The 25,452-nt window shown below is 49.0% G+C and overlaps 1 protein-coding gene across 6 annotated transcripts in view; it reads right to left on the bottom strand.

Annotated features, from left to right (window-relative positions):
- ARHGAP22 (Rho GTPase activating protein 22) overlaps positions 1-25,452 on the bottom strand; it is a 158,775-nt gene that overhangs the window by 40,031 nt on the left and 93,292 nt on the right. The window contains exon 1 of one of the 6 annotated variants that reach the window (XM_077945555.1): positions 8,863-9,125. The exons of 4 other annotated variants lie outside the window; for them this stretch is intronic. In XM_077945555.1, coding sequence (XP_077801681.1) covers positions 8,863-9,097 — 235 coding nt within the window. In that variant the 5' untranslated portion in view covers positions 9,098-9,125. Of the gene's footprint in view, positions 1-8,862; positions 9,126-25,452 lie in introns of those variants that run through there. One more of the 6 variants, XM_077945554.1, reaches the window with a different exon arrangement.

Genomic DNA, 25,452 nt, shown 5'->3' with positions numbered 1-25,452 from the left:
CAGGCTGGAGTGGAGTGGTGCGATCTCGGCTCACTGCAACCTCCTCCGCCTCTTGGGTTCAAGCGATTCTCCTGTTTCAGCTTCTTGAGTAGCTGGGATTACAGGCATGCACCACCACGCCAGGCTAATTTTTGTACTTTTAGTAGAGACGGGGTTTCACCACATTGACCAGGCTGGTCTTGAACTCCTGACCTCAGATGATCCACCCACCTTGGCCTCCCATGTTAGTTTTACTTTAAAACTTAACATCTTTTGAAAATATTTAAATTATAAGAGAAAAACATATATTTATCCATGTAGTTACCACAGTGCTTTTCATTTTGTTGTGCAGATTCAGATTCCCATATGGTATTATTTTACTGCTGCCTGGAGGTCTTCCTCTAACATTTCTTCGAATATGCAGCTATTGGGTGATGAATTCTTTCAGCTGTTGAGTGTGGGAATCATTAATTCATCTTCATTTTTGAAAGATATTCTCACTGGATAAAGTCTTCAAGGTTGGAAATGTTTTTCTTTCACAACTTTTAAGATGTTGCTCTACTTGCATTGTTTCTCATGAGAATTTTGCCATCATCCTCATTTTTTGATGTTTTGTGTCTTTTTACTGTTTCACTAGTTATGAGTAATTTGATTATGATGTGCCTCCATGCAATTTTATTCAGGTTTCCTATACTTGGAACTCACTGAACTTCTTAGATTTGTGAACTTATAGTTTTCATAACATTTGGAATATTTTGGCCATTGGTACTTCAAATACGTGTTTCCATCCCCTGTCCCTGCTTAAGATTCCAGTTACATGGATATCACACAACTTGAGGTTATCCCACAGCTCACTGATGCTCTGTTTTTGTTAAATAATTTTTTTCTCTGTGTGTTTTATTTTTGTATAGTGTGGTAGCAGAATAACAGCCCCCAAAGACATCCACATCCCTGTCCCTGGAACCTGTGATTAGGTTAGGTTACACAGCAAAGGATTAAGGTTGCAAATGGAATTAAAGTTGCTAATTAGCTGGCTTTAAGCTGGGAAAATTATCTTAGATTATCCAAGTGAGCCCAAGGCAATCATAAGGGTATTGAAAAGTGGAGGGGAAGACAGAAGACGAATGTAAGAGAGAGATGTGACTACAGCAGAAGCGATAAAATGTGAGAAGAACCTGATCTGTCACTTTTGGTCTTGAAGGTGGAGGAAGGAAGTCAGGAGCTGATGAATGCAGGCAACCTCTAGAAACTGGAAAGCTCAAGAAAAATGGATTCACCCTCAGAACCTCCATAAAGGAATTCAGGGCTACTGACACCTTGATTTAAGCCCAGTGAAACCTGTGTCAGACTTCTGACCTACAGAACCATAAGGTAAATTTGCATTGTTTAAGCCACTAAGTTTGTGGTAACATGTCACAGGCCAGGCACCAGGCACAGGGGCTCATGCCAGTAATCCCAGCACTTTGGGAGGCTGAGGTGGGAGGATTGCTTGAGCCCCAGTTCAAGACCAGCCTGGGCAACATGGCAAGACCCCAACTCTATGAAAAATAATTTTAAAAAATTAGCCAGGCATGGCATGATCAAGCCTGCGCTTCCAGCTACTAAGGAGTCTGAGCCCAGGAGTTCCAATCTGCAATGAGCTATAATTATGCACTGCACTCCAGCCTGGGCCACAGAGCAAGATCCTGTCTCAATAAACAAATAAATAGTAAACAATGTGTCACAACAGCAATAGAAAACTAATACAGCTAGTTGCTATTGCTATGTCTTCACAAATCTTTTCATGTTAGTGTGTTTAATCTGCCATTAACCCCACCCAACATTAGTTTTCATTTCATACATAATAGGTTTGATCTCTAGAAGTTTAATTTAGGTCTTTTTTAAAAAAAAAAAAAGTTTCATGTGTCTACCTTTTGATCACATAGAATAGTTAGAAAAACTGTTTTAATGTCTTTGCTAATTCTAAAATCTGTGTCATTTCTGGGTTTGTCTCAATTGATTGCTTTTTATTTTTCTCCTCATTATAGGCTACATTTTCCTGCTCCTTTGCATTCCTGATATTTCTAATTAGTTGCCAGACACTGTCATTTTTATTTATTTTTTTGTATTTCTTTTTTTAATTTTTTATTATATTTTAAGTTCTAGGGTACATGTGCACAACATGCAGGTTTGTTACATATGTATACATGTGCCATGTTGGTGTGCTGCACTCATTAACTCGTCATTTACATTAGGTACATCTCCTAATGCTATCCCTCCCCATCCCCCTACGCCACAACAGGCCCCAGTGTGTGATATTCCCCTTCCTGTGTCCAAGTGTTCTCATTGTTCAATTTCCACCTATGAGTGAGAACATTCAGTGTTTGGTTTTCTGTTCTTGTGATAGTTTGCTGAGAATAATGGTTTCCAGCTGCATCCATGTCCCTACAAAGGACATGAACTCATCCTTTTTTATGGCTGCATAGTATTCCATGGTGTATATGTGCCACATTTTCTTAATCCAGTCTGTCACTGATGGACATTTGGGTTGGTTCCAACTCTTTGCTATTGTGAATAGTGTTGCAATAAACATACGTGTGCATGTGTCTTTATACCAGCATGATTTATAATCCTTTGAGTATATACCCAGTAATGGGATGGCTGGGTCAAATGGTATTTCTAGTTCTAGATCCTTGAGGAATCGCCACACTGTCTTCCACAATGGTTGAACTAGTTTACAGTCCCACCAACAGTGTAAAAGTGTTCCTATTTCTCCACATCCTCTCCAGCACCTGTTGTTTCCTGACCTTTTAATGATCGCCATTCTAACTGGTGTGAAATGGTATCTCATTGTGGTTTTGATTTGCATTTCTCTGATGGTGAGTGATGATGAGCATTTTTTCATGTGTCTGTTGGCTGCATAAATGTCTTCTTTTGAGAAGTGTCTGTTCATATCCTTTGCCCACTTTTTGATGGGGTTGTTTTTTTCTTGTAAATTTGTTTGAGTTCTTTGTAGGTTCTGGATATTAGCCCTTTGTCAGATGAGTAGATTGCAAAAATGTTCTGCCATTCTGTAGGTTGCCTGTTCACTCTGATAGCAGTTTCTTTTGCTGTGCAGAAGCTCTTTAGTTTAATTAGATCCCATTTGTCAATTTTGGCTTTGTTGCCATTGCTTTTGGTGTTTTAGACATGAAGTTCTTGCCCATGCCTATGTCCTGAATGGTATTGCCTAGGTTTTCTTCTAGGGTTTTTATGGTTTTAGGTCTGAAATTTAAGTCTCTAATCCATCTTGAATTAATTTTTGTATAAGGTGTAAGGAAGGGATCCAGTTTCAGCTTTCTACATAAGGCTAGCCAGTTTTCCCAGCACCATTTATTAAATAGGGAATCCTTTCCCCATTTCTTGTTTTTGTCAGGTTTGTCAAAGATCACATGGCTGTACATGTGTGGTATTATTTCTGAGGGCTCTGTTCTGTTCCATTGGTCTATATCTCTGTTTTGGTACCAGTACCATGCTGTTTTGGTTACTGTAGCCTTGTACTATAGTTTGAAGTCAGGTAGTGTGATGCCGCCAGCTTCGTTCTTTTGACTTATGATTGACTTGGCAATGCAGGCTCTTTTTTGGTTCCATATGAACTTTAAAGTAGTTTTTTCCAATTCTGTGAAGAAAGTCATTGGTGGCTTAATGGGGATGCCACTGAATCTATAAATTACCTTGGGCAGTATGGCCATTTTTACGATATTGATTCTTCCTATCCATGAGCATAGAAAAACTGTTTTAATGTCTTTGCTAATTCTAAAATCTGTGTCATTTCTGGGTTTGTCTCAATTGATTGCTTTTTATTTTTCTCCTCATTATGGGCTACATTTTCCTGCCTCTTTGCATTCCTGACATTTCTAATTAGTTGCCAGATACTGTGATTTTTAAATGGGTGGGTGATGAATGTTTCTGTATTTCCGTAAATATTCTTCAGTCTTTTTCTGGTATGAACTTAGATTCTTGGAAAGAGTTTGATCCTTACAGATTTTGCCTCTAAGATTTGTTAGGTAGATCCAGAGTGCTCAGTACAGAGCTAATTATTCCCCCACTACTGAGGGAAAACCCTTCTGTGTATTCTGTCCTACGCCCCACAAGCCGCTAGGTTTTGCGGTCTTGCAGGCGGGAACAGATGCCATGTTTTGCCTGGTATTAATGTGGGCACTGTTGCCTCTGATCCTTTCTGGTAGTTCTTTGCTCAACCTAGGGTAGTTTTCCTCACGTGCATATGGTGATGAGTGCATGGCTCAGTTCTCAAGGCATTTTCCTCTCTGTGCAGGTCTTTCCTCCTCAGCAGCTACCCTGCAGGATCTAGATGTTTTGATCTCTCTGGACTTTTAGCTCTGTCTCTTCAACTCATGGAGTCCAATGGGCTCCACCTGTGTCTCCCCTTCCTGCATACAGCCTGCAAACTTTCTCCAGGCGGTCAGCTGGGGCACATGTAGGGAATCACCTTGTTTCCCATTTCTTGGGGGTCACAGTCCTTCCCTAACGTCCAGTATCTTAAAAGCATTGTTTCAAATATTTTGTCCTTTTCTTTTCTTTCTTTCTTTTTTTTTTGGTTGTTTCAGGAGGGAGGGTAAATAGGTCCCTGGTACTTTATCTTGTCCAGAAGTGAAAAACCTATTACCATGCCTAAGGGCCTACTCTATAATGATAAACACCCTGCAAGGCGCTTAACAGGCACAGTCCCAGGCAGTCTTCATAGATGCCCTAGGAAGGAGCATTGATGACCCCATTTGACAGGTGGAAAAACTGAGGCTCAGAGAAGTTAAGCACTTTGCTCATGAACTGGCAAGTGGAGGTGCTGGGATTCAAACAGGTTTGTTCGCCCATAAACTCATTCTGTTTTCTCAATATAAAATCTCCCTTATGGCAATGAAGGGGAGTGTGAGGAAGATGAAATGGGGGATTACAACAAACTTCAGGACTTTCTACAGTGTTCCATGGTTTATACTGACCTTCTTCTCTGTAACTTAGGAAACATTAATATTAGCTTTACTTAAATGAATAAGAATTACACTAGCAAATATTTCAGGAATAAATTCATTATGAAAGATGAAGGTCTATTATCACAGTTCCTGGTTTCTCCCTTTAACTGTCTGTGTGGCCACTGTTTCCACCCCATCCCATTACACATGGCAGACTTTTGAAGCTCTCTCTCTTTTTTTTTTTTTTTGTTTTGAGACAGAGTCTTGCACTATAGCCCAGGCTGGAGTGCAGTGGCACGATCCTGGCTCACTGCAAGCTCCGCCTCCCGGGTTCACGCCATTCTCCTGCCTCAGCCACCCAAGTAACTGGGACTACAGGCGCCCGCCACCACGCCCGGCTAATTTTTTGTATTTTTAGTAGAGATGGGGTTTTTACCGTGTTAGCCAGGATAGTCTGGATGCCTGACCTCATGATCCACCCGCCTAGGCCTCCTAAAGTGCTGGGATTACAGGCCTAAGCCACTGCGCCCAGCGCTGAGGCTCTCTTAAACAGTGCTTAGGATCCAACTTCTATGGGTCAAACCTCAGCTCCCTCAATGTGGAGCACAGTGACTTAATTTCCCCAACTGTCAGAGTCATGCACCGGTAGGGGTATGAAACCAAAGGCACCCATCTCATCAGGAGAATGAAATGGGACAGCCCCTTAGCTTAGCCCCTGGGAGCTAGCAAGCACTCTCTAGGTGTTCCCTTTTATTATCATAATTAAATACAGGATAGAGGGGGACTTCTCGCCCTCAGCACTACTGACATGTTGGGTGAGATCATTTTTCATGGGGTGTGGGGGCCTGTCCTGTGCATAGCAGGATGGGCAACAGCATCCCTGGCCTCTGCCCACTCCCTCCCTCCCAGGCTGTGACAGCCAACTGTGTCTCTACACATTGCCAAGTGCCCCTTGGGGGCCAAATGCCCCGGTTAAGAAACATTGATACAGAACAGCCAGATCTCTATTGTCTATGAATCTAAATGACTTACAATTCTATCGTCCTGTGACTTCCCACAGGCACAATGTGGCATGTCCAAAAATTCTAAGTGCCTTATCTATCAAACTAGCTCCTCCTGTGTTCCCACTTTGGTGGCCACAACTAGGTGCGGGAAGTTGGGAGCGCCCTGGAGTCTTCCTCTCCCTCACCTTTACACTGACCCCAGTCTCCCTGGTGGACCCATCTGTTCTCAGGCTTTAAATGCTGTCCTCGTGCTGATGACATCCAGATTCACTGCTCCCCTGACCTCCAGACCTGGGGGAAGTCCACCTCCCATCTGCCTACACCCTCCCCTTTTGGGTGAGGGCAACTCCATTTTCTGGTTACTCAAGTTGAAACCAGACACATCCTTGCTCCACTCTCTCTCACCTCTCCTATCCATTCCTCTCAGTAAATTCTATTAGCTTCTCCTTTAGAACATAGCTGCAATCTGGTCACTTCTCAGTGCTCACCTGGTCTGGGCCACCATCACTCCTCATCTAGACTGCTGCACAGTCTCCAGGCTCCTTCCCTCACCCTGACAGTCTATTCTCAGTTGAGCAGCCACGGAGACCTAGTAGAGGCCTGAACCAGCTCCCCAACCCCTGTTCAACATCCCCCGGCAGGCCCATCTCGGCAAAGGCCTCGCAGTGAGCCTGAAGGCCCCTGACCCCTACTCCTGTGACGTCATCTCTGGCTCCCCTTCCCTTTGCTTTTGCCAGTTCTCAAGCACACCCGGCATGCTCCTGCTTCACGGTTTTTGCACCTGCTGTTCCCTTGCTCCTGCTGTAGCCCAGAAAGCTGTCCTTCCAGCACTGACCCCCTTCAGGTCTTTCCTCAGATGTTACGTTCTTGGGGAAGGTAACATCTTCTTCTGACCACCCTATTTAAGCCTCACCACGCATCACCCACCACACCCCATGCTCCTTCCTGGCCTGAATTTTTCCATAGCACTGATTGCAGTCAATACACTCTGTATGTATTTTATGTGTTTACATGACATGCTTATTCATAACGTTTCTCATTGGCCCACCCCGACTCTGTCTGTTTTATAGACAACTCCAGCACAGCCAGCAGAGCCTGGCATGGAGAGGACATGCGCTGAGCCTGAGATGAATGGGAGGTTAGTGAGGGCGGCACCGGCAGAACAAAGGAGACTGGCACACGTGAAAACCTTGCGAAAGGTGGGCATGACACTTACAGATTGATGAGTGTGAGTAGTGTGAACACTTGTGGGATCCTGAGGGAAGCGATATCACTATTCTCATTTTAAAGAGAGGAAACTGAGCCCAGAAATGTTTAGAAACAGCCCAAGCTCTAACTATGAGCTGTGTGTGTGCATGTACCAGGAAACTATGACCCCAGGAAGTCTGGCTCCTATCCCGACCCCACTTTTCTCACTCCTTCTGCCCGTGGCTTGTTCAAGGGCACCAGCCCCAGGTGACCAGCCCTTTGTGATTCCAGCCAGGCCTTCTCCCCTCTGAGCTCCTGAACTTAAGGATTTCCTTTTGAGACCCAGGGAGGGGGGAGGCTCCAAAATGCAGGAGTCCCAGGACAAGAACTGGCTTTCAATTTTTCCATATAAACATTTTCATAAGAAAAAGAAACAAGAGTAACCGATATGTGTGAAAGCACTTTGTAAGCCGCTGTAAACCCTGGGACTTATTCCATGATGTTCAGGTGAAAAAGTTGTCATTCTGATGTAATTGATCACATTTTATATCTGCCTTAACCCCTCTTTACCAAGGTTTATTGAAAAATATTTTTTAAATCACCATTTAAAAGTGGCAGCAGCAATGTATGATTTGTCACAGGGCCCACTGTCACTCTCCTGGCTGCCTAGAGTGTAGAAACCCTCAGAGGGCCCTAGCAGCTGGGTGTCAGGGGTGAAGGCCCAGTGTCTAGATGCAGCCGTCTAGAACAGTGTGATTCTACAGAGATATAATGTGAGCTACATGTGCAACTTCAAATGTTTTAGCAGCTACACTAAAAAACTAAAAAGGAACAGCTGTATTTATCTTTAATATATATATAAAAATAAATTACTTTCCTTTGATTTTCGAGATGGAGTTTCACTCTTTTTGCCCCAACTGGAGTGTAGTGGCACAATCTTGGCTCACTGCAACCTCCGCTTCCCAGGTTCAAGTGATTCTCCTGTCTCAGCCTCCCGAGTAGCTGGGATTATGGGTACCCACCACCACACCCAGCTAAATTTTGTATTTTTAGTAGAGATGGGGTTTCATCATGTTGACCAGGCTGGTCTCAAACTCCTGACCTCAGGTGATCCACGCACCTCGACTCCCAAAGTGCTGGGATTACAGGCCACCGCACTCAGCCAAAAATAAATTACTTTCAATGGCAAAAACAGCAATTACTTTTGCACCAACCTAATATTTTGTTTATTCCAATATATCTACAATAGTAGCATTCATTTCAACATGTCAGTTAAAATTATTGAGATATTATACATATATTTGTACAAAGTCTTAAAAATCTTTAAGGCACTAACACGTATTTAGCACTAACAGCACATCTCAATTTGGACTAGCCACATTTCATGTGCTTAGCAGCCACATGTGGCTGGTGGCTACAATGAGGGAGAGTGTGGACTGGGGCTGGCGGTGTATGTTGCCTTTGGTGGGCCATTATTTTGCCAAGCACACTCTCAGGCATCCTGAGACCTGCCTGTGTGTGTGGTGTCAGTCCTGGGCAATGAGCCAGCTGGAGGCTCCTGCACAGGATCCCCAGTGTACCAGGCTGAACCTCCCTGCTGTCCTCCCAGTCTTCATTCATGTCTTTCAGTTCTCTTTACCTGGTTGCGGCCACCAAACACCACTTCCCTTTCAAGGGTTAATTGCCCTCCCCGGTCTCCTAGCCTGGTCCTCACAGCCTCCCAGTGACTCCAGCTATCCACTTACCCCTGGGCAGACGCCCGCTCCTCTTCAGATGCCTGATGGGCCAGAAGGGCATGGTGTGGAGCAGTGGGGCCTGCAGTGGGAGGAGCAGTGGCCAGATGCACCTGTTGGGGTGCAGAAAACCACCAGGTGCACAAGGCACTCCTCCACTGCGGGACTGCAGCCACTCGGCTGCCTGTGCGCTCTGCCTGTGGGCACCAGGCTGAGGCCTTTTGTCTCTCCTGGGGAACTTCTGCATTTACCAGTGCCCGAAGGCTGGGACTGTCTGGGGTGGGGCAAGGAGGACCTGCTGGGATCCCCGCCAGTGGGAGGTCGGTGTGGTTGTTCTGCATCCGCATCTGTGCCTGCCGCCCCGTGCGCTTGTCCTGCTGTGTTATTGACTCCCTGGGGGTGGGGGAGTCCTATTTATCTGGCATGTGGGAACCCCAGCTCAGTGCCACCAGCTTTATGCCTCAGGGTTCTCCTCTCCAGGTGGACCCACTCATCAGGTAGTGGAGATTAATGAATGCATGGGAGAAGCCTGATATAAGTGCTTAGTTGCCACATGGTCTTGAGCTAGTTACTTAATCTTTCTGTTTCCATTTTCTCATCAGCAAAACAAGGCCAATAACTAAACCCACCTCCCGGGACCGTGGTGAAGATGAAATGAGACCAAGAAGCCAGGGGCTGGGCACAGCACCTGCACGTGGTACTTGATAAGCGCCCCTGTACCCTCTAAGGTAGGCATGTGGTCTGTGTCAAAGACAGAGAAGCTGACGCTCCGCAAGCTTTCAGTGGCCCAGGGCCATCACGCTGGGAAATGGTACAGCCAGGATTTGAACACAGCTGTTGTGGATTCTGTGCGCCAAGTCAGCTGCCACCCTTATGGTGTCTCCCTTGCCTCTGGGACAAAGGGAGCAGGAAGCAGCTCCCTCACTCAGCCTGGTCTCCTCTTCTCCAGCAATATTCACTCCTCCCGGGATGTGGTGTCAGGAGCCCATACTCAGGCAGCCCTGGAGGGCAGAGGCAGGCAATGGGCACCAAACTCTGCTCAGCAAGTACAGAGCAAGGGGCTGTGCCTGTGCCAAAGCCACCTGTTCATCTGCCCATCTCCCCAATTTATCCATCCATCTGTCCACCTGTTCATCCGCCCATCTATCCATCTGCTCATTCGTCCATCCATCCATCCATCCATCCATCCATCCATCCATCTATCCATCTATCCATCTGCTCATTCGTCCATCCATCCATCCATCCATCCATCCATCCATCCATCCATCTATCCATCCACCCATCTATCCACCTCTCCAACAAGAAGCAGCCTCTTAAGGGCAAATCACAACTGCTGGAAACCCTTCAGAGGGCCGACTGTTCTTGGAATAAAACCCAACTCCGATGTGACTGTGAATCTCCAAGTCCCTCGGACCACCTCTCCTCCCCGTGGCCCATGTCCTGCTGTCAGCCACTCCAGCACCCTCTCTCCCTCAAATTCACCTTTTTCCCACCGTAAAGTTTGCATTCTCTCGGGTGCTCCAAATGCCCTCCCACCTCCTTGCATGGCTGACTCCCTCTTATTTTCCAGCCTCAGCTCAAATGTACATTACAGAATACTTCCCTGGGTGACAGCCTTTGTCAAGGAGCTGCCCCCTCCCACCCAATTAGTCTTACATGGCTTTCTCTATAGGACTTATCCTGATTGGAAAGCAGCTTGTTCGTCTGCATACGTGTTTACTGCCTGTCTCTGTGAAAGGATTGTATGACTTATGAAGGAATGTATGACTGTTCTTCCTGGTGTCCCAGGGACTAGTCTAGTGTCTGGAAAAGGGTTGGGGTTCAGTGAATGGCAGCAGCCACTGGGGGGGATGTGGAGGGCTCTGGGAGGTAACAGGCAATCTCTCTTAATTAAAATATCCAGCCTTGGTTGAGTGTTCACCATATTGCTGGGCACCATCCTAACAGCTTTGCATGTTTTATCTCGATGTCCCACAACCACCTGATATGGTGTTACAATGATGATACCCAATTGACAGACGAGAACACAGAGGCTACAGAAGGTTGAATAATTCATCCAAGGTCACATGACTCGTAAGGTGTATCTTCCCAACTGCCCCCGGTCACCCAAGGGAAATTAGTTGCCAACTGGTGTCCTAAAGCACTGGCCCCTCACAGCCCACTCTTAATAGCTGAGGATCTGAATGCCCCAGGCAGTCTGGCTGCAGAGTGGGTGTTCCTGGCTTCATCCCTTGGTAGGCAGCCTCCGCAATGGCCCCCAGTGGACCTGCCTCCTGGTAGTCAGACTCTTGTGTAATTACTCCTCGTGAAGGTGGGCTGGACCCAGTAACTTGCTTTTAATGAACAGAATGTGGCAAAAATTGACAGGATGTCACTTCTGAGATTAGGTCACAAAGAGACAGTGGCTTCCGTCTCACATTCTCTCCCTTGTTCTCTGGTTTGCTGGCTGTGATGAGGCAGGCTGCCCTGTTGGGAGCTGCCCGAGGCGGGAGGCCCATGTGGTGAGAAACAGAGAAGTCTCTAGCAACAGCCAGCAAGGGACCGTGGTGGTCTGTCTAGCAGCCCTCAAGGGACTGTCCCTTACAAATAGCTGTGTGATTCAGCTTGAAGTGGATCTCCCGTCAGTCAAGCCTTCAGATGAGGCCACAGTTGCAGCTAACACCGGGATGAGCCTTTGAGAGCCCCCAAGCTACAGGATGCAGGCAAGCCACACCCAAATTCCCCACCCACAGAGCTGTGAGATAATAAATGTTTCTGTTTTAAGCCACTAGGTTTGGGGGGTAATCTATGATGCAGCAAAGGTGATGTATGCAATCCCCATTTTGTCAAAACACAGCCTGAAGCACAACCATCCCCCTTGTGGTCTGCTGCCTTCAGAGACCTGGACCGTGGGGCTCTGGTGGTATGAGGATATACAATCCTCACATCTCTTCCTGTACTGATAATGATGGGGACGGTAAGAACATTAAATAACAACAGCAGCCTACTATGCGCCAGCCGTGTGCCACATACATGCAATCATATAGACTATGGCATTTTATCCTCTCCATAGCTTGTGAGATAGGTGTCATGATTCTCATTTTACAGATAAAGAAACTGAGGTCAGAGAGATGGACTTTGTTGCTCATAGTCACACAGGTAAGAACTGGAAGGGCAAGAATTCTCAGCCCAGAGCTGCTGCCTCCAGGGCTGCCTATTCTGGCTGCTCTCTTCACCTTAGCTGCTGGGACCTCCTTCTCTATTTAGGGTCTTACCTAATCCTTGTCTCCAGGTGCCTGCTGAACAATCGCCTGGTGCCTGCCAGAGTATCTGCAGGAAGACAGCCGGTCACACTAGATAAGGAAGTCTGTGCTGCTGTGTGCCGGTTGCTACTTGATGGAGTCCCCCTCCTAGTTCAGTGCAGTAATGGAATGGGGCTGCATCCTGCCCTAAGGAGTTCACAAGCCTGGTTGTGGAGGTGCTGCGTAGTACATCCCTGGGGAGTGGAGGGCAGGAACCAAGGTGCCCCATCTGCCACTGGACTGTGAGCTGTTCACACTCAGCTTTCTCAGGTCCTCAGAGTGAACTGGGTGCACTGGATTCCTTGGGGCTCTGTGCAGGGGGCCCAGGGCCCACTGCTCCATCCCCCAGGGCAGCACTGCAGTGGGCCCTGGGCACTGACTCTCCCAACTGCCCATGGCTGGTCAGGAGAAACTGCATGCTGCTGACCTCCTAGGGGGTTGACACCTCCCACCTGCCCTTGGGGGGTGATCATGGGACCTGGACAATCTGCTACCTGCACATACAGGGCTAGGGCCTCCCACGGAAAAATTATCAGAACAGCAAGACGTGCTTGCTCAGCTGCAAAAGCAAAGCCCACTCCTGAAGGAGAGCAGGATCCTGACCTTGTCTCCTCAGGGTAGGCCTCGGGCCACAGCTTTGTCTCCTTGGCATGGGTGAAAAGTAGGTGGGGTTCTCCAAGGCAGCTGGGCTTTCTGCTGCCAGCCTCCCTGTCAGCACCACTCAGCCAGGGATAGGAGGAGGCCGACGACTCACTTCTGTTTCCAGAAAGTATTTTTATTGCCATAAATGCAGAGAGAAAAGGAGGCACAGAAGGCAGAGGGGAAGGAGGGAACAGGATGTTGAAGAGGGAGTGCTGGTGGTCAGCAGATGCTGTGTAAGGGGTCGGCTGTCTGAGGCCTCGCAATGTGCTGCAGTACAAGCTGAGCAAGCCGGGGAGGAAGGAGCCCCTCCAGGAAAACAGGTCTGGAAAGAAGAGCCAGGGCACTACTGGGGACACAGGAACAAAGCCAAGGAAACCTGGGGTCTCGCCATCCACCTGCCCCTCCTGCCAGGTCCACCTTGGCCACAATACCTCAGTCCCAGGTGCAGCTCCTGCCACTCACAGCAACTGCAAAGGCCCAGGGGCTCAATAAACGGACCCCTCCCACTGTGCTCCATCCCCCAGGGCAGCACTGCAGTGGGCCCTGGGCCCTGACTCTTTTGTTGTCTGTCATGGGATAAGAGAAGGTGGCCATCCCGGGATCCTCCCAGTGGGGCTGAAGAGATGAAGGGCAGAATATCAGGAGGGGAGGCGATAGGCTGAGAGCAGCCGAAACTTCAGGTTTCCATGGTTCCTCTAGGGCTCCGCCTCTATCTATCCCTTAGAGTTGCTGTGTGTGCACTCCAGACAAAGAGGATGCAGCGCCTAGAGCCAGTCCCCACCTTTCATAAGGCTCCCTGCAGGTAACATCTACCTTGGCCTGTCATCACGAGCCCACACGCTGTATTTTCTGAGAAGGAAGATGGGATCCTGTGGTGAAAGGAGAAAGCTGGCCCGAGCAGGACAGGGTCCAGAAGAGTCCCCCATTACCCAGCCTCCCACCCCTGCAGGGACCACACCAGCCACACTGCATAGCTGCACCGGGGCACCTAGAAACCTGTTGAATCCCTCTCCTCCTTGGGATGCGCTGGCGAACAATGAAGGCCCCTGAACAAAAATGCACTGGGCACCTGTTGGTCCTCAGAGCCTCCAGGTGCTCCACATCATGGCCCTTCTGGCCCCTTGCCCAAGCCAGGAGTCAGTGAAGTCCCCCACATGTAGAGGAAGCCACCCCAACACCCCCCACCAGTCCCAGCACAAGGATTTAGAGCCCTCTGCATCCCCAAGCAGTGGCCCCGCTGCAGCCTCCCTCGACCTGGCCCCCTACCCTATCCTTTGTGGAGTTCTCGTACCCACTCTGCACACAATAGCACGTCTTGATGCGCTAGAGCCAAAAGTGCAATTCTAGCTGGCCTAAGAAGGGCAGCAGCCACAGAGTCCATACGCAACATTTCAGAACCCAAAATGCCCAAACAAGCAGGCAATGACAAAAGCCAATCCAATACCAGAAGCAACATCATGACCAAAGCAGGGGAATGGGACACCAGGATACACAAAGGTGATGGAACGACGGGCAGCCATTGAGAGAGGCGCATACCTATCACTCATTAAAGAAGATCTGGAAAGAAATGAAAAACAGATCTATTTCACAGGCTGCCCTAAGACTAGAGATGCAGCCACTGAGGTCCAAGGGGAACTTCTTGGAGGGACATCTAAGAAAGGCTCCCTCCTGTCTAAGAAGGACTCCACCAAGAGACCCCTCTCCATGGAAGGGGCGTGTCCTGCCTGTTGGTCACTTGGTGGTCATCTTGCAGCCACTCTGGCCAGTGAGCAGAGCCAATAGATCAAGGGGGTGAAGGGGCAGGGGGAGGCCATGTCCTTGTTGACGTTGCTGAGGCCCTGAGTCATACCACGGGGCCGCCTACCTCTCCCTCTGGGTTTCTTGGTCTGTAAGAATAACATAGCTCCTTTGATTTTGGCAGGTTACATGGGCTTGCCTGTTTCCTGCAGCTGGAAGCAGGATGGTACTGACAGCATGAGAGCCACAGGCTGCCCACGTAGCTGCACCACCTCCTCCCCAAGCTGCCAGGCATGGGCAGGCCTCCCTGGCCTGCTGGTGCACACTGGCGGCCTGCAGCCCAGCAGTCTAAGGGGAAATTGGAAAAGACACTTGACAAAACTGAACATCCATTTTGATAAATATTCTTCGTTAAATGAGAACAGGTGGATCTTCACCTGGATATACTCAAAGCCATTCAGTGGAGAGACAACGGCAGCATTCCCATCAAAGCCAGGAAAAATACAGGCACGTCCACTGAAGACCCCTGGTATAGAGCATCTCCCTGGAAGGGTTCACCAACCAGACAAGAGAAAGAATGGAAAGCTATGAAAGCTGGAGAAGAGGGTGAGCTGTTATTACTCCTCCTGTTAAATTATTTTTCAGGGTACTTGTTTATATGTGTGGAAGTTCTAAGTCAATGAACTGAAAACCCATCATAATCAATAAAAGAATGCAGTAAATCAGCTGGGTGCAAAATTAATACATAAAAAGAACAACCTATTTGTAAATTAGGAGAAACAGAAATGCATGCTATGTATATAAGTAGGAAAATAGGGATGCCAGCAGCATAACAGAGATGCCAATTCTCTCTACCTTGGTCTATTAATTTAACACAATATGAATAGTATTTCTTTTTAAATGAGGTAAGTTGATTCTTAAGGTTCATAAGCAAAAATAGCAAGTGCACTTTTGAAAGAAAACATAGTGAACTCCGACCAGCCCAACCAATTATTAAAAGACAGTACAGAGGCTGGGCATGATGGCTCACACCTGTAATCCTAATACTTTGAGAGGCCAAAGTTGGAAGATTGTTTGAGGCCAGGAGTTCCAGACCAGTCTGGGCAACATAGCAAGACCCCACCTCTATAGAAAATAATAATTAAAAAATTAGCCAAGTGTGGTGGCATACACCTATAATCCCAGCCATGCAGGAGGCTGAGGTAGGAGAGTAACTGGAGCTCAGCAGAGCAGGAAGCTGAAATGAGCTGTGAGCTGAACTCCAAACTGGGCAAGAAAGCAAGACTCTGTCTCAAAACAAAACAAAAACTGAGTAGAGCTACTCAGTAATTAAAACAGCATCGCACTGGGTGGCATGACCAGAGAAAGACTCACACACATATGGGAGTTTGGAATGTTTAAGGAACTCTTTCAAAGGGGTGAGGACAGGATGGATTCTCTAATACATGGGATAGTATATCCCATAGTATTTCCTCACATGGGAGAGCCATGTGAGGAAAAATCAAGTTGAATCCTTATGTCACACCTTACAACCAAATAAAAATACACAATAGATTAAAGATTAAGGCCAGGCGCGATGGTTCACACCTGTAATCCCAGCACTTTGGGAGACCAATGTGGGTGGATCACCTGAGGCCAGGAGTTTGAGACCAGCCTGGCTAACATGGTGAAAAAACCCTGTCTCTACTAAAAATACAAAAATTAGCTGGGCGTGGCAGACCGCCCCTGTAGTCACAGCTACTCGGGAGGCTGAGGCAGGAGAATTCCTTGAACTCAGGAGGTGCAGGTTGCAGTGAGCCAAGACCGCGCCACTGCACTCCATCCTGGGTGACAGAGTGAGACTCCATCTCAAAAGAAAAAAAAAAAAAAGATTTAAAGATGAAAAATGAAACTATAAAAGTGCCAGGCTCAACCATGGGAGAAATTTTGTATAAAATTTTGGAGAAGGCCTTTCTAAGTATGACTCAAAACAGGAGACCACAAAAGAAAATGTAACTACATAAAAGTTAAAAACAGTTGCATGGCAAAGAAAAGAAAGTGAAAAGACAAATGGCAGAAGGAGAGGGGCCAGCTACATATCCATAAAATGGGATGTTTTGCAGGTCTTAAAAAATGAGGCTACACTTTATACCCAGATTTGTTTGAATGTGTACAAAGTATCTCTGGACAGAGAAGGAGAACAGTAGCGTTTTTGGGGACGAAGGTGGGTGACTGGAAGGCAGGGATGCAAGGAGACTGGCTTTTGCCTTCTTATATTTGTACTATTTGTTACCTATTTTAAAAAACAAATGAAAATGAGATTTAATATAAAGTGACAGGTGAAATAAGCCTTCTCACACCACGTGTTCCAGGTGTGTGGGTGAGGCCAGTGCAGGGCCCCTGCAGCCTCCCCTTGGGAGGTGCTCTCAGCTGATTTACCCGCATCTCAAGGGAGGGATTGCAGCTGAAGGCACCCACCTGATGGGGATGGTGAGGAAAGTGGGCAGACCTTCGAGCTGTTGCTAGAAGTAGATTTTGATTTTGACAATCTCTTTGGAAGAATAATTTGAGATCTATCAAAATTTTAAATGACCCAGCAATCTATTCCTAGAAATTTACTCTTCAGATACATTTGTACATGTGCATAAAAAGGTAGTAAAAATAACTGGGAACAACTTAACTCTTCATCAAATAAATAATGTATTGATTAAATTATGTGCATCAAAAAAAAAAAGAAAGAAAAGAAAAGAAGGTGGTGAAACTGTGTGAAGTGATACGGGATGCTCCATGACTATGTGGAAAAAATAAACGGATGATACATACTCAGAGGTGCACAGATCTGCATGCCTATTTCTGGAAGGAGGAGCTGGATACTGGGCCCCAGGCTGGCTCCCAGAAGAGAAGGGAGGGGCTCAGGAGCAGGGGAGGAGCAGCTTCCTCTCAGGAGAGGCTCTGAAGTGCTGGCATGTGGATTCTCATGGGCACAGATGACTGTCCTGAGTGAAGATTGTGCTTATTTTCATTGTTGAGAGAGGCAGGAGCTCGTGTTTGGTGCTGGAGAAGTTAAGCCAGCCCTGTGTCTTGAGTACTTTTAATTTAGGAAAATGCCCCAAATGTCCTCCAAATGGTTTCAGCTCCAAGTTCCCCTTTTGCTAGCTTATAACCATAGCAGAGTTTCATTTCTTAAAACCAGCCTTTCCCTGAGAATCTTCCTTTGTGATTCTGGGGATGCTGGGGCTTTTAGGGGATCTGGGTGTGACCTTGCCCTGGGCAGTACCCCGTGGGAGAAGGAGGACTGTGATTTTTCTCCCAGGGACAATTGCAGAAGTGGAAGAGTGTGGGAACAGCTGGGGAATGCCCAGGCCCTGCCAACGGGTGGCCTCTGCAGTGCAGTCAGAACTTTCCCTTCTCCAGTGAGAATCTTACATCATGGCCTGACTCTGTTGTCTTCAGGACACATCTCAGTTTGCTGCTTCCCACTGGGCTCCTGCGTGATGAGCAGAGAGCACCTTTCCAGCCCCAGTCAGCTCTCTCCATCTCACCGGACACTTCAGGTGCCCTGCCCACTTGCTTATTGCCAGGAAGCACCACATTCTTCATGCCTCCAGGTCTTTGCACATGCTGGTGCCTTTCCCACCTGGCCACCTGGCCACCTGGCAAACTCCTACTCATTCATCAAGACCCAACTCAAATATCCCTACTTCTCCCTCACCTTTCCCAACTGTTGCCCCCTCACCCACTCCCAAATTTCCATATCCCATTCTTCCTCCCATAAATATTTATTGATGGTCTACCATGTACCAGACACTGTGCCATATACTGGGGACACGGCAGTGACAAAAGCAAGAGTCTCTGCCTCTCTGAGAGTGTGGCCTGGTAGTGGAGACAGGCGTCAACCAACATCATCAACAAACTCGAAGCAGCCAATGCTAGGAAGGTATCCTGGGGACCTACTGGGGTCAGGGATGAGGCCATAAATTCAGAACAGCGTCCTCTCAGCTACCTTCACCCACAGCTCGGGCTCGCCTGGCTCTGGGGCTGACTGGAGGAGGCCCCCTCATCCCCTGACCTTGGAGAAGCCAGAACTTGGCCAGGCCTCAGCAGTAAGAACGCATGGCTGAGACTGGGAAATACCAAGGAACGTGGTGCCGGTGCTGACATCAAAATATTTGGAGGGAGAAGAAAATAAGTTAAAACAGTAGCATGTTAAATGGAATATGTTAACTGTCAGATGAAGACCATGTTCCGAAATGTTCAAGAGAGGGGTTGTGAGGATGAACGGGTGGCCTGGTGGTTAGACTGAAAAAAAATGTAACTGATGCTGAGTGACCTGGAGGGAATAACGGATGGTCAACTCATTATTCTAAGGAACAAAAAGGGAACTAACATTTATGAGGCACCTACTCAGTGCCAGCTTCCAGTGTCAACCTGTCCAGTGACTCTGTGGAGGGGAGGGGTATTTATTTCTACACTGGTACAAACGATGTCAGTCTCAGAGATTAACGAGGCCCCACACCTGCTGCTGCTGCTGCTGCCGTCACTGGCACCACCACCCTGCTAACACCACCTACATGCTTTGCGAAGCTCCTCTCCCAGCAACTCTAGAAAGTACAGACCATTATCATGCTGTCCTTCTCTATCATCTCATGGTGCCGGGAGAAGCCCAGGCCACTGGGTAAAAACCTCCCAAGCCCAGGAGGCTGGTCAGTGATGGAACTGCAATGTGCATCGATGTCCCCTCCTCAGGCCAAGTCCTGCTGGCACCCACCTGCAGTGCCCCTTCTGGGCCTCTTGGGGTATGAATGGTGCCTGCACCTCCCCTAACTCCTGCTGGAGTGCTCTGCTGTGAGTGGACACATCAACATTGGCTAAATGGGTAACTCTGAGCAACGTGGCCTAATAAGGGAGCAGATATGAACCCTGGCTGGCCTGTGCCTTTCTCTGCTTTGGGTTGCTGTTGAGAATGTTTTCCCCCAACTCACAGTGTGTCTTAACCTGGGTTCCCTAAAATCAAAGCCTGAGGAAAAGGTTATTGTTCAGGAAGCTATCCCAGGGAGAAGTGCGAGATGGGGAAGGACAGATGGGAAGGAGGGAGAGCCCCACAGGGAAGCTGGGTAAGCTGCCTGCTGCCCTGGGGGCCTGGGGACTCCATCTTGCCTCATGAAATGTGTGTCAGGACTGCCAGTCCTGGGACAAAAAGGGGAGGAGGGATCCCCTGGCTCCAGTCATCCACTGGCCAAGGGTGATCCCCAGAGTCTTAGCTCCTCCCTCTCCAGAGGGCTGGACCCATGCAGGAGACCTGAAGGGCAGGGAGACTGATTCTTCCAGTGAGAACACAGGTACTTCCCAAGACTCCGGTGTGTGCAGGACGCTGTGCTTGACATACGGGATGGGCTGGAAGGGGTGTGTGGGTGAACAAGGGAGACAAGGTCCCCGCTTTCCTAGAGAACCAGCCAAAGGACAGGGAGCCAACCAAGGTGGCAGGGAGAGCTCAGATGGATAGGAACAGAGACGGGGTGGGTCAGGACAGGCCACTTGGCGGCGGGGGATTCTCTGGCTAAGAACTCAGGAACAGCAGGGGCTGGCTTTCTTACACAGATCTGGTCTGGGCACAAAAGGATGAACAGGGGAGGCGGTTGGCAGATGAGCAGGAGAACTGCAAAGGCCCCGAGGTGGGAAAAGTCCTGAGCTCTTCTGTGGGGCTGCGTGGGCTGAGGAGGGCAGGAGGGGGTCAGGAGCTTAGACAGGAGGTTCTGGCAGGTCTCCAGGAGAGGGAAGCAGAGGCTGGGACCGCACTGGCTGGGATGCAGGTGGTAACAGGCACCCAAGCTCAGTGCCTGTCTGGATCTGAGACTCACCAGAACTTGCTCATAAGTTGGGGGTAAGCTGAGAGAGGGGATGGGAAGAGTCCTGGTAGTGATGAATTGAGAGGAAATTTGAGAGCATGGGGTTCAAGCACCTGGGTGTGAGTGGAGCCTAGACAGGCAGAGGGCCGCAAGCAAGCGATGGGGAGAGGGGGTGCCCCAAGTCCCACCACACCCTGCTTCCTCTGTCTCCAGAAACTGTACATTTTATTTCATTATTACTATTATTTTTAAAGACAAAGTTTTGCTCTATTGCCCAGGCTGGCATGCAGTGGCACAATGTCGGCTCACTGCAACCTCTGCCTCCTGGATTCAAGCAATTCTCCTGCCTCAGCCTCCTGAGTAGCTGGGATTACAGGTGCCTGCCCCCACGCCCAGCTAATTTTTGTATTTTTTAGTAGAGACGAGGTTTCACCATGTTGGCCAGGCTGGTCTCAAACTCCTGACATCAGGTGATCTGCCCGCCTTGGGAAACTACATTTTAGACTAAATATAATAAATAAATGAAAATCAGTCTGTAACTGTAAGGCATCAAACAAAATATGCTGGTGGCATCGCCCCATTCTCATCCCACTCCCCTAATCCATCCCCACCATGAGACCACGCCCAGCAGCTCCAAAAGCACAGATGCAGGAGCCCTGTGTGCGCCTGACCCTGGTCTCCTGGCTGTAGGCCACTGAGCCCCATCCCCAGTTCTGCATCACAAAACCTCCCAGAGCCAGGCTGGAGGTGGTTCTAGAACTCCTCCTTGTGGCTGGGGCAGGACCTGGCTGGCCATTCCCAGTTCCTTCCTGGAAACCTAGGGTGGGTGGATGGGGATCCCCTGGGAGGATTTTTGCCTCCCCAGAGGTGTGTTCAGACCGCTTCTCTTGGCTGGGATGGAGAGAGGGGTAGGCCAGCAGGGCTGCCTGGTGGAGGCATGCTGGAGATGTAGCCAAGGCCCGTAAGGAGCCTGTAAGGGCTGGCTGGAGAAGCTGCAGCCCAGGGGAAAGTGGCTTGCCAAATGGCAGAGGCCTCCAGGGCCTGTGGCTCTCCACACCCCTGTTCTACCCACCAATACCCTATACCCCAGTTCTTCCCCCTCTCTGGATGGTCACACAGACATTTGTTGAACCACAAAATCTATACTGGGCATGTGAGAAACCTCCTTAATTTGATTTGGCCACTATGTATCTCTCACTGATGCTCCTTCCCTCTTCACGAGGGGCTCCTGTAAGATCAGGCAGCAGTGGGCCCTCCTCAGCAGCTGGGTGGGACCTCAGGGCCTCAGCTAATGTCCTTCCCATTCTTTTTCACTCAAGTTCTTTAGGTTCTTATAAAAACAACATATAGTCAGGCACCACTTAGTGACAGGGGTACATTCTGAGAAATGTGTTATTAAGCAATTTTGCCATTATGCAAACCCTACTGAGTGTGCTCACACAAACCTAGACAGTGCAGGTACTGCACACCCAAGCTCTACGGTACAGCTCATTGCTCCTACACTACAAACCTGCACAGCATGAGCCTGTGTGGAATACTGCAGGCAATAATAACACGTTGGGAAGTATTCATGTATCTAAACACAGAGAAAAGGTACTGTGAAAATACAATACAATAATCTAACGGGATCACTGTCACATGTGCAGTCTATTGACTTAAACATCATGATGTGGCACATGACTACTATTTTTATAAGCTGCCTCCTTCCTGGAGGCCAGGTATAAGCAGCCAGACATGTAAGAAGTACTCTTGCTAGTGCTAGGATAGAAGTTTCACAAGTTCACTGTCATCCAGCATCATTCCCTAGCACAACACCAGGAGGCAGCCATTCACATGGTAGTCTAAGTGCATGTGCCCCCGACCAAGGCAGCCACTCTCACTGCAGTCTAAATCAATGGTGCCCTCTGGAGGCAACATGGTGCTCCCTAGAGTTACATGACATGAGGTCCTAGATATTCTCACATTCAAGCCTGTAGCCAACCTTCAGGAAGGTCTTATTTTTCCATTTTCTGCAGAAGGAAACTGCTCAAGCAAGAAGGCCAGAGCTAGGATTTTATGCTTTGTCTGCTAGACTCTTAGTTCAGCGCTGTTCCCCTTGGCAAAGCTCACAGGGCTGGAGAGCAAAACCCGAACTCCTCCAGCCTCTCAGGACCTCCCACGCCCCCCACCAGACCCCCGGCAAGATAGGGTTCAGCACTAATTTTGGAAAACTCGCTCAAAAATGACCTTGTTCCCAAGGGCCATCATCATCTTAGCCATCTTCATGTGAACTTGCAGAGCCAGAAAAGCTGCCGGACACAGGGTGACTCCTGTCCCTTCCATACACAGAGCATCACAGTAACACCTGGTTTATCTCGAAATCACCCATCTGTCAACCTCATCCATCTAGAGTCCAAGGACATGCAAAACAATGATTGGGAAAGGTCAAACAGGTAAAGGTCCCCTATGAGCCAAACGACTGACCTCCAAGGGCCTTACTTGGGGCTTGCTGACTCTTACTTTGCATACATTTCTAGCAAGTGCAGTTCACTGCTTCCTGATATGCAGTGAATTAGAATAGGCAGTTAAAAAAGGATAGGGAGAGCTGATAGAGGCGGCCACACTGACATCCGGAGGTGATGGCTGACAGCAAGAGAAGAAACAGGAAATGCCAGGACTCAGAAAGGTTAGCCTTTTGGTGAAAGGGTGAGCAACATCAACATAAAAAAACAACTGTGCAGGCACACAAAGTGAAAAGTCAGTCTCCCTCCTGCCCCAGACCTCTGCATGCGGGGTCCTCTCCCACAAAGGGGCACCTGTGAGCAGTTTCACGCGTCCTCATGGGACAGTCATCCACCCATGTATCCATGTGCTGAGCACACCAGGATGACAAGCAGTCAATCCTGAACTCGGGGAGCTCACAACCTCAAGTGGGGGTGGTCACAGGCTACAGAAATCACAAAACCTCCCATTTACTTTGTAATTCACTTAAGGATAGGATGCCACCAGTAACAGCCCCCACTCAGCAAGGCACAGTAATTACACCCTGGGCAACTGAGGCTCGGAAATGCTGGGGGGTGGGGGTGGGGGGGAATCTGAACGTAGAAATGCCAAGTCCCTTGCCTGAAGCCCTGCAGCTGCTGAGTCATGTGGACCTGCCTGTCTTGGAGGCCCCTGCTTCTCAGGGCCATCCCTGCCTTCCACTGGGATGGTCAGACTCCAACTGTCAGGGCTCCAAGGCTGGGGCAGCCACTCTCCTTACTGAGGCGGGTTTTGTTCTTTACATGGTAATGCTTTGAGAATCCCAAAACCACCTGTGGGACTTCAACCTCTGGCCCGGCCCTCACCCCAGGCATATTTGCACTCCCAGGCAGAGCTTCCTCATCAAAGGTCACTTTTCCTGCTACAGTTGGGTGTAGCAACCTCACCGCTGCTCAGGGAGTGGCCCTGTGTGCCTCGTGACCAGCTGTTACTGGGGACATGTTGGGGACCTGCTGACAAGTGGCTATACTTTTAGAAAACTCAAAACCCTACTTCAGTGCAGCTGGCATGGCTGCCCAGGGAGGGCTGCTAGGTCCTGGCTGCCAAGCCTTTCCCACCTGGGAGGGGGTCCCATCAGCCACTCCCAGATCCACTGTGAGGCCCACTGCAGGCGCTTGTCTTCAGGCACGGGCCAGGACCAGCAAAGTCACCTCCTTTTGGACGAATGTCTGGCTGCCTATGCAACTCATGGGTAGGTATCCATGGGAAAAGACAAAAAAATGGGAAGTCATCAAACCCTTTGAACGGATGGGCACACTGCCAGGAGCTCTGGCCACACCCGCATCCTGCAGGGCCAGGGAAGGCCAGAGCAGGCTGCCCAGCCAGGCAGCTGTGTGAGGAAGGGCCTGAGGGTAAATTGTATGGCAGGCACTGCCCAGGGCAGGGTACATTCACATAGCAAAGGCTGTGACAGGTCCAGAAGCTGGGAAAGCCCTCAAACTGCTCCACTTATCCCAGATACCACAAAATGCATTGCTAACTAACAGTGACACCTATCAACATGCCAGGAGCAAGCATTCCTAAGGATGCCCTGTGGGTACCACTGGGGCAGGGGAGAGAGATGCGGTTGGCGAGGATACCACTGTTATCTAACGGGAAACTGAGGTCTGCCCACAGGGGAAGGCAGAGAATGCCCGCGGCTTTGAAACTGAATGCTAAACACTATTCTCCTGGGTCCCTCCTGTTATTCTTTGCTTGTGTTAGTACACCCAACTGTAGCTGAGCAGGCCCTGGGCTGAAGCCTGATGTCAGAGCTGGGGGTGTGGGGACAGCCACGAGAAGGGCAGCAGTCTCACTTGCAGAGTGCAGCACGCCATCCTGCACTCAGCTGGCGAGCCTGGCACAGGATGTGCTCCTGGCCAGCGTGGGGGACCAGAGTCTCTGCTGGACCCCATGGGGCCTCGCTCTGGACACCAACATCCCCAGTCAGTGGGGTGGAGGGGACACCTCCAGCAGAGGCCAGAACGGGATGCCAGGCACAGCGGAGCTTTGTTCTGACGTCCGCCATCGATGGCTGTGCAGACGCTCCATGAATGACACTGTTGTGGTATTTTAAGAAGATTCTACAAATAGCACTAACTTGGAATGGGCCTCAGAGTCAGGCTCATGAATGCCCAAGTCGAGGGCGGGCCAGCCTGGGACCTCCAGCCAGGACAATGGGGCCTCACAGCAGAGGCAGGGCAGGATGCTGGGTGACCCTTGCCTCTTCCGGGGCTCCACAGCCTCATTTGCCCCAGACTTGCAGGGCCCTCCCCACACAGCCCCATCCTCCCCACCGTCAGTGCCTTCCCAGAAGGTTACTGGCAAGGAGAGGCTTTCTGAATAAAGGGAGGGGGCCGTGACATCCTTTCAGTGCCTGCTACTCCGGATTTCCAGAGACTTCCAGGCTCTGAAGACGCCCGACGAGTCATGGAGGAGGGGGCACAGGAAGGAAGGATGTTCTCAGATTTTCATCAGAAATCACTTTATTAGGAGAAACTCAAAGACCTGTAGTCCCACATTCAAGAAGTACTAATGGAATGCTTTCCAGACAGTCCATTCTGGACACCTGGAAGACAGCCAAGGGAAGAGAAAAGAACATGAATTTTGGAGTTAGT

This window comes from Macaca mulatta, chromosome 9 (genome assembly GCF_049350105.2).
Source record: "Macaca mulatta isolate MMU2019108-1 chromosome 9, T2T-MMU8v2.0, whole genome shotgun sequence".
NCBI classification, from domain to species: domain Eukaryota; kingdom Metazoa; phylum Chordata; class Mammalia; order Primates; family Cercopithecidae; genus Macaca; species Macaca mulatta.
Note: the sequence above shows the minus strand (reverse complement) of the source record. Positions and strands in the feature narration are given on the sequence as shown.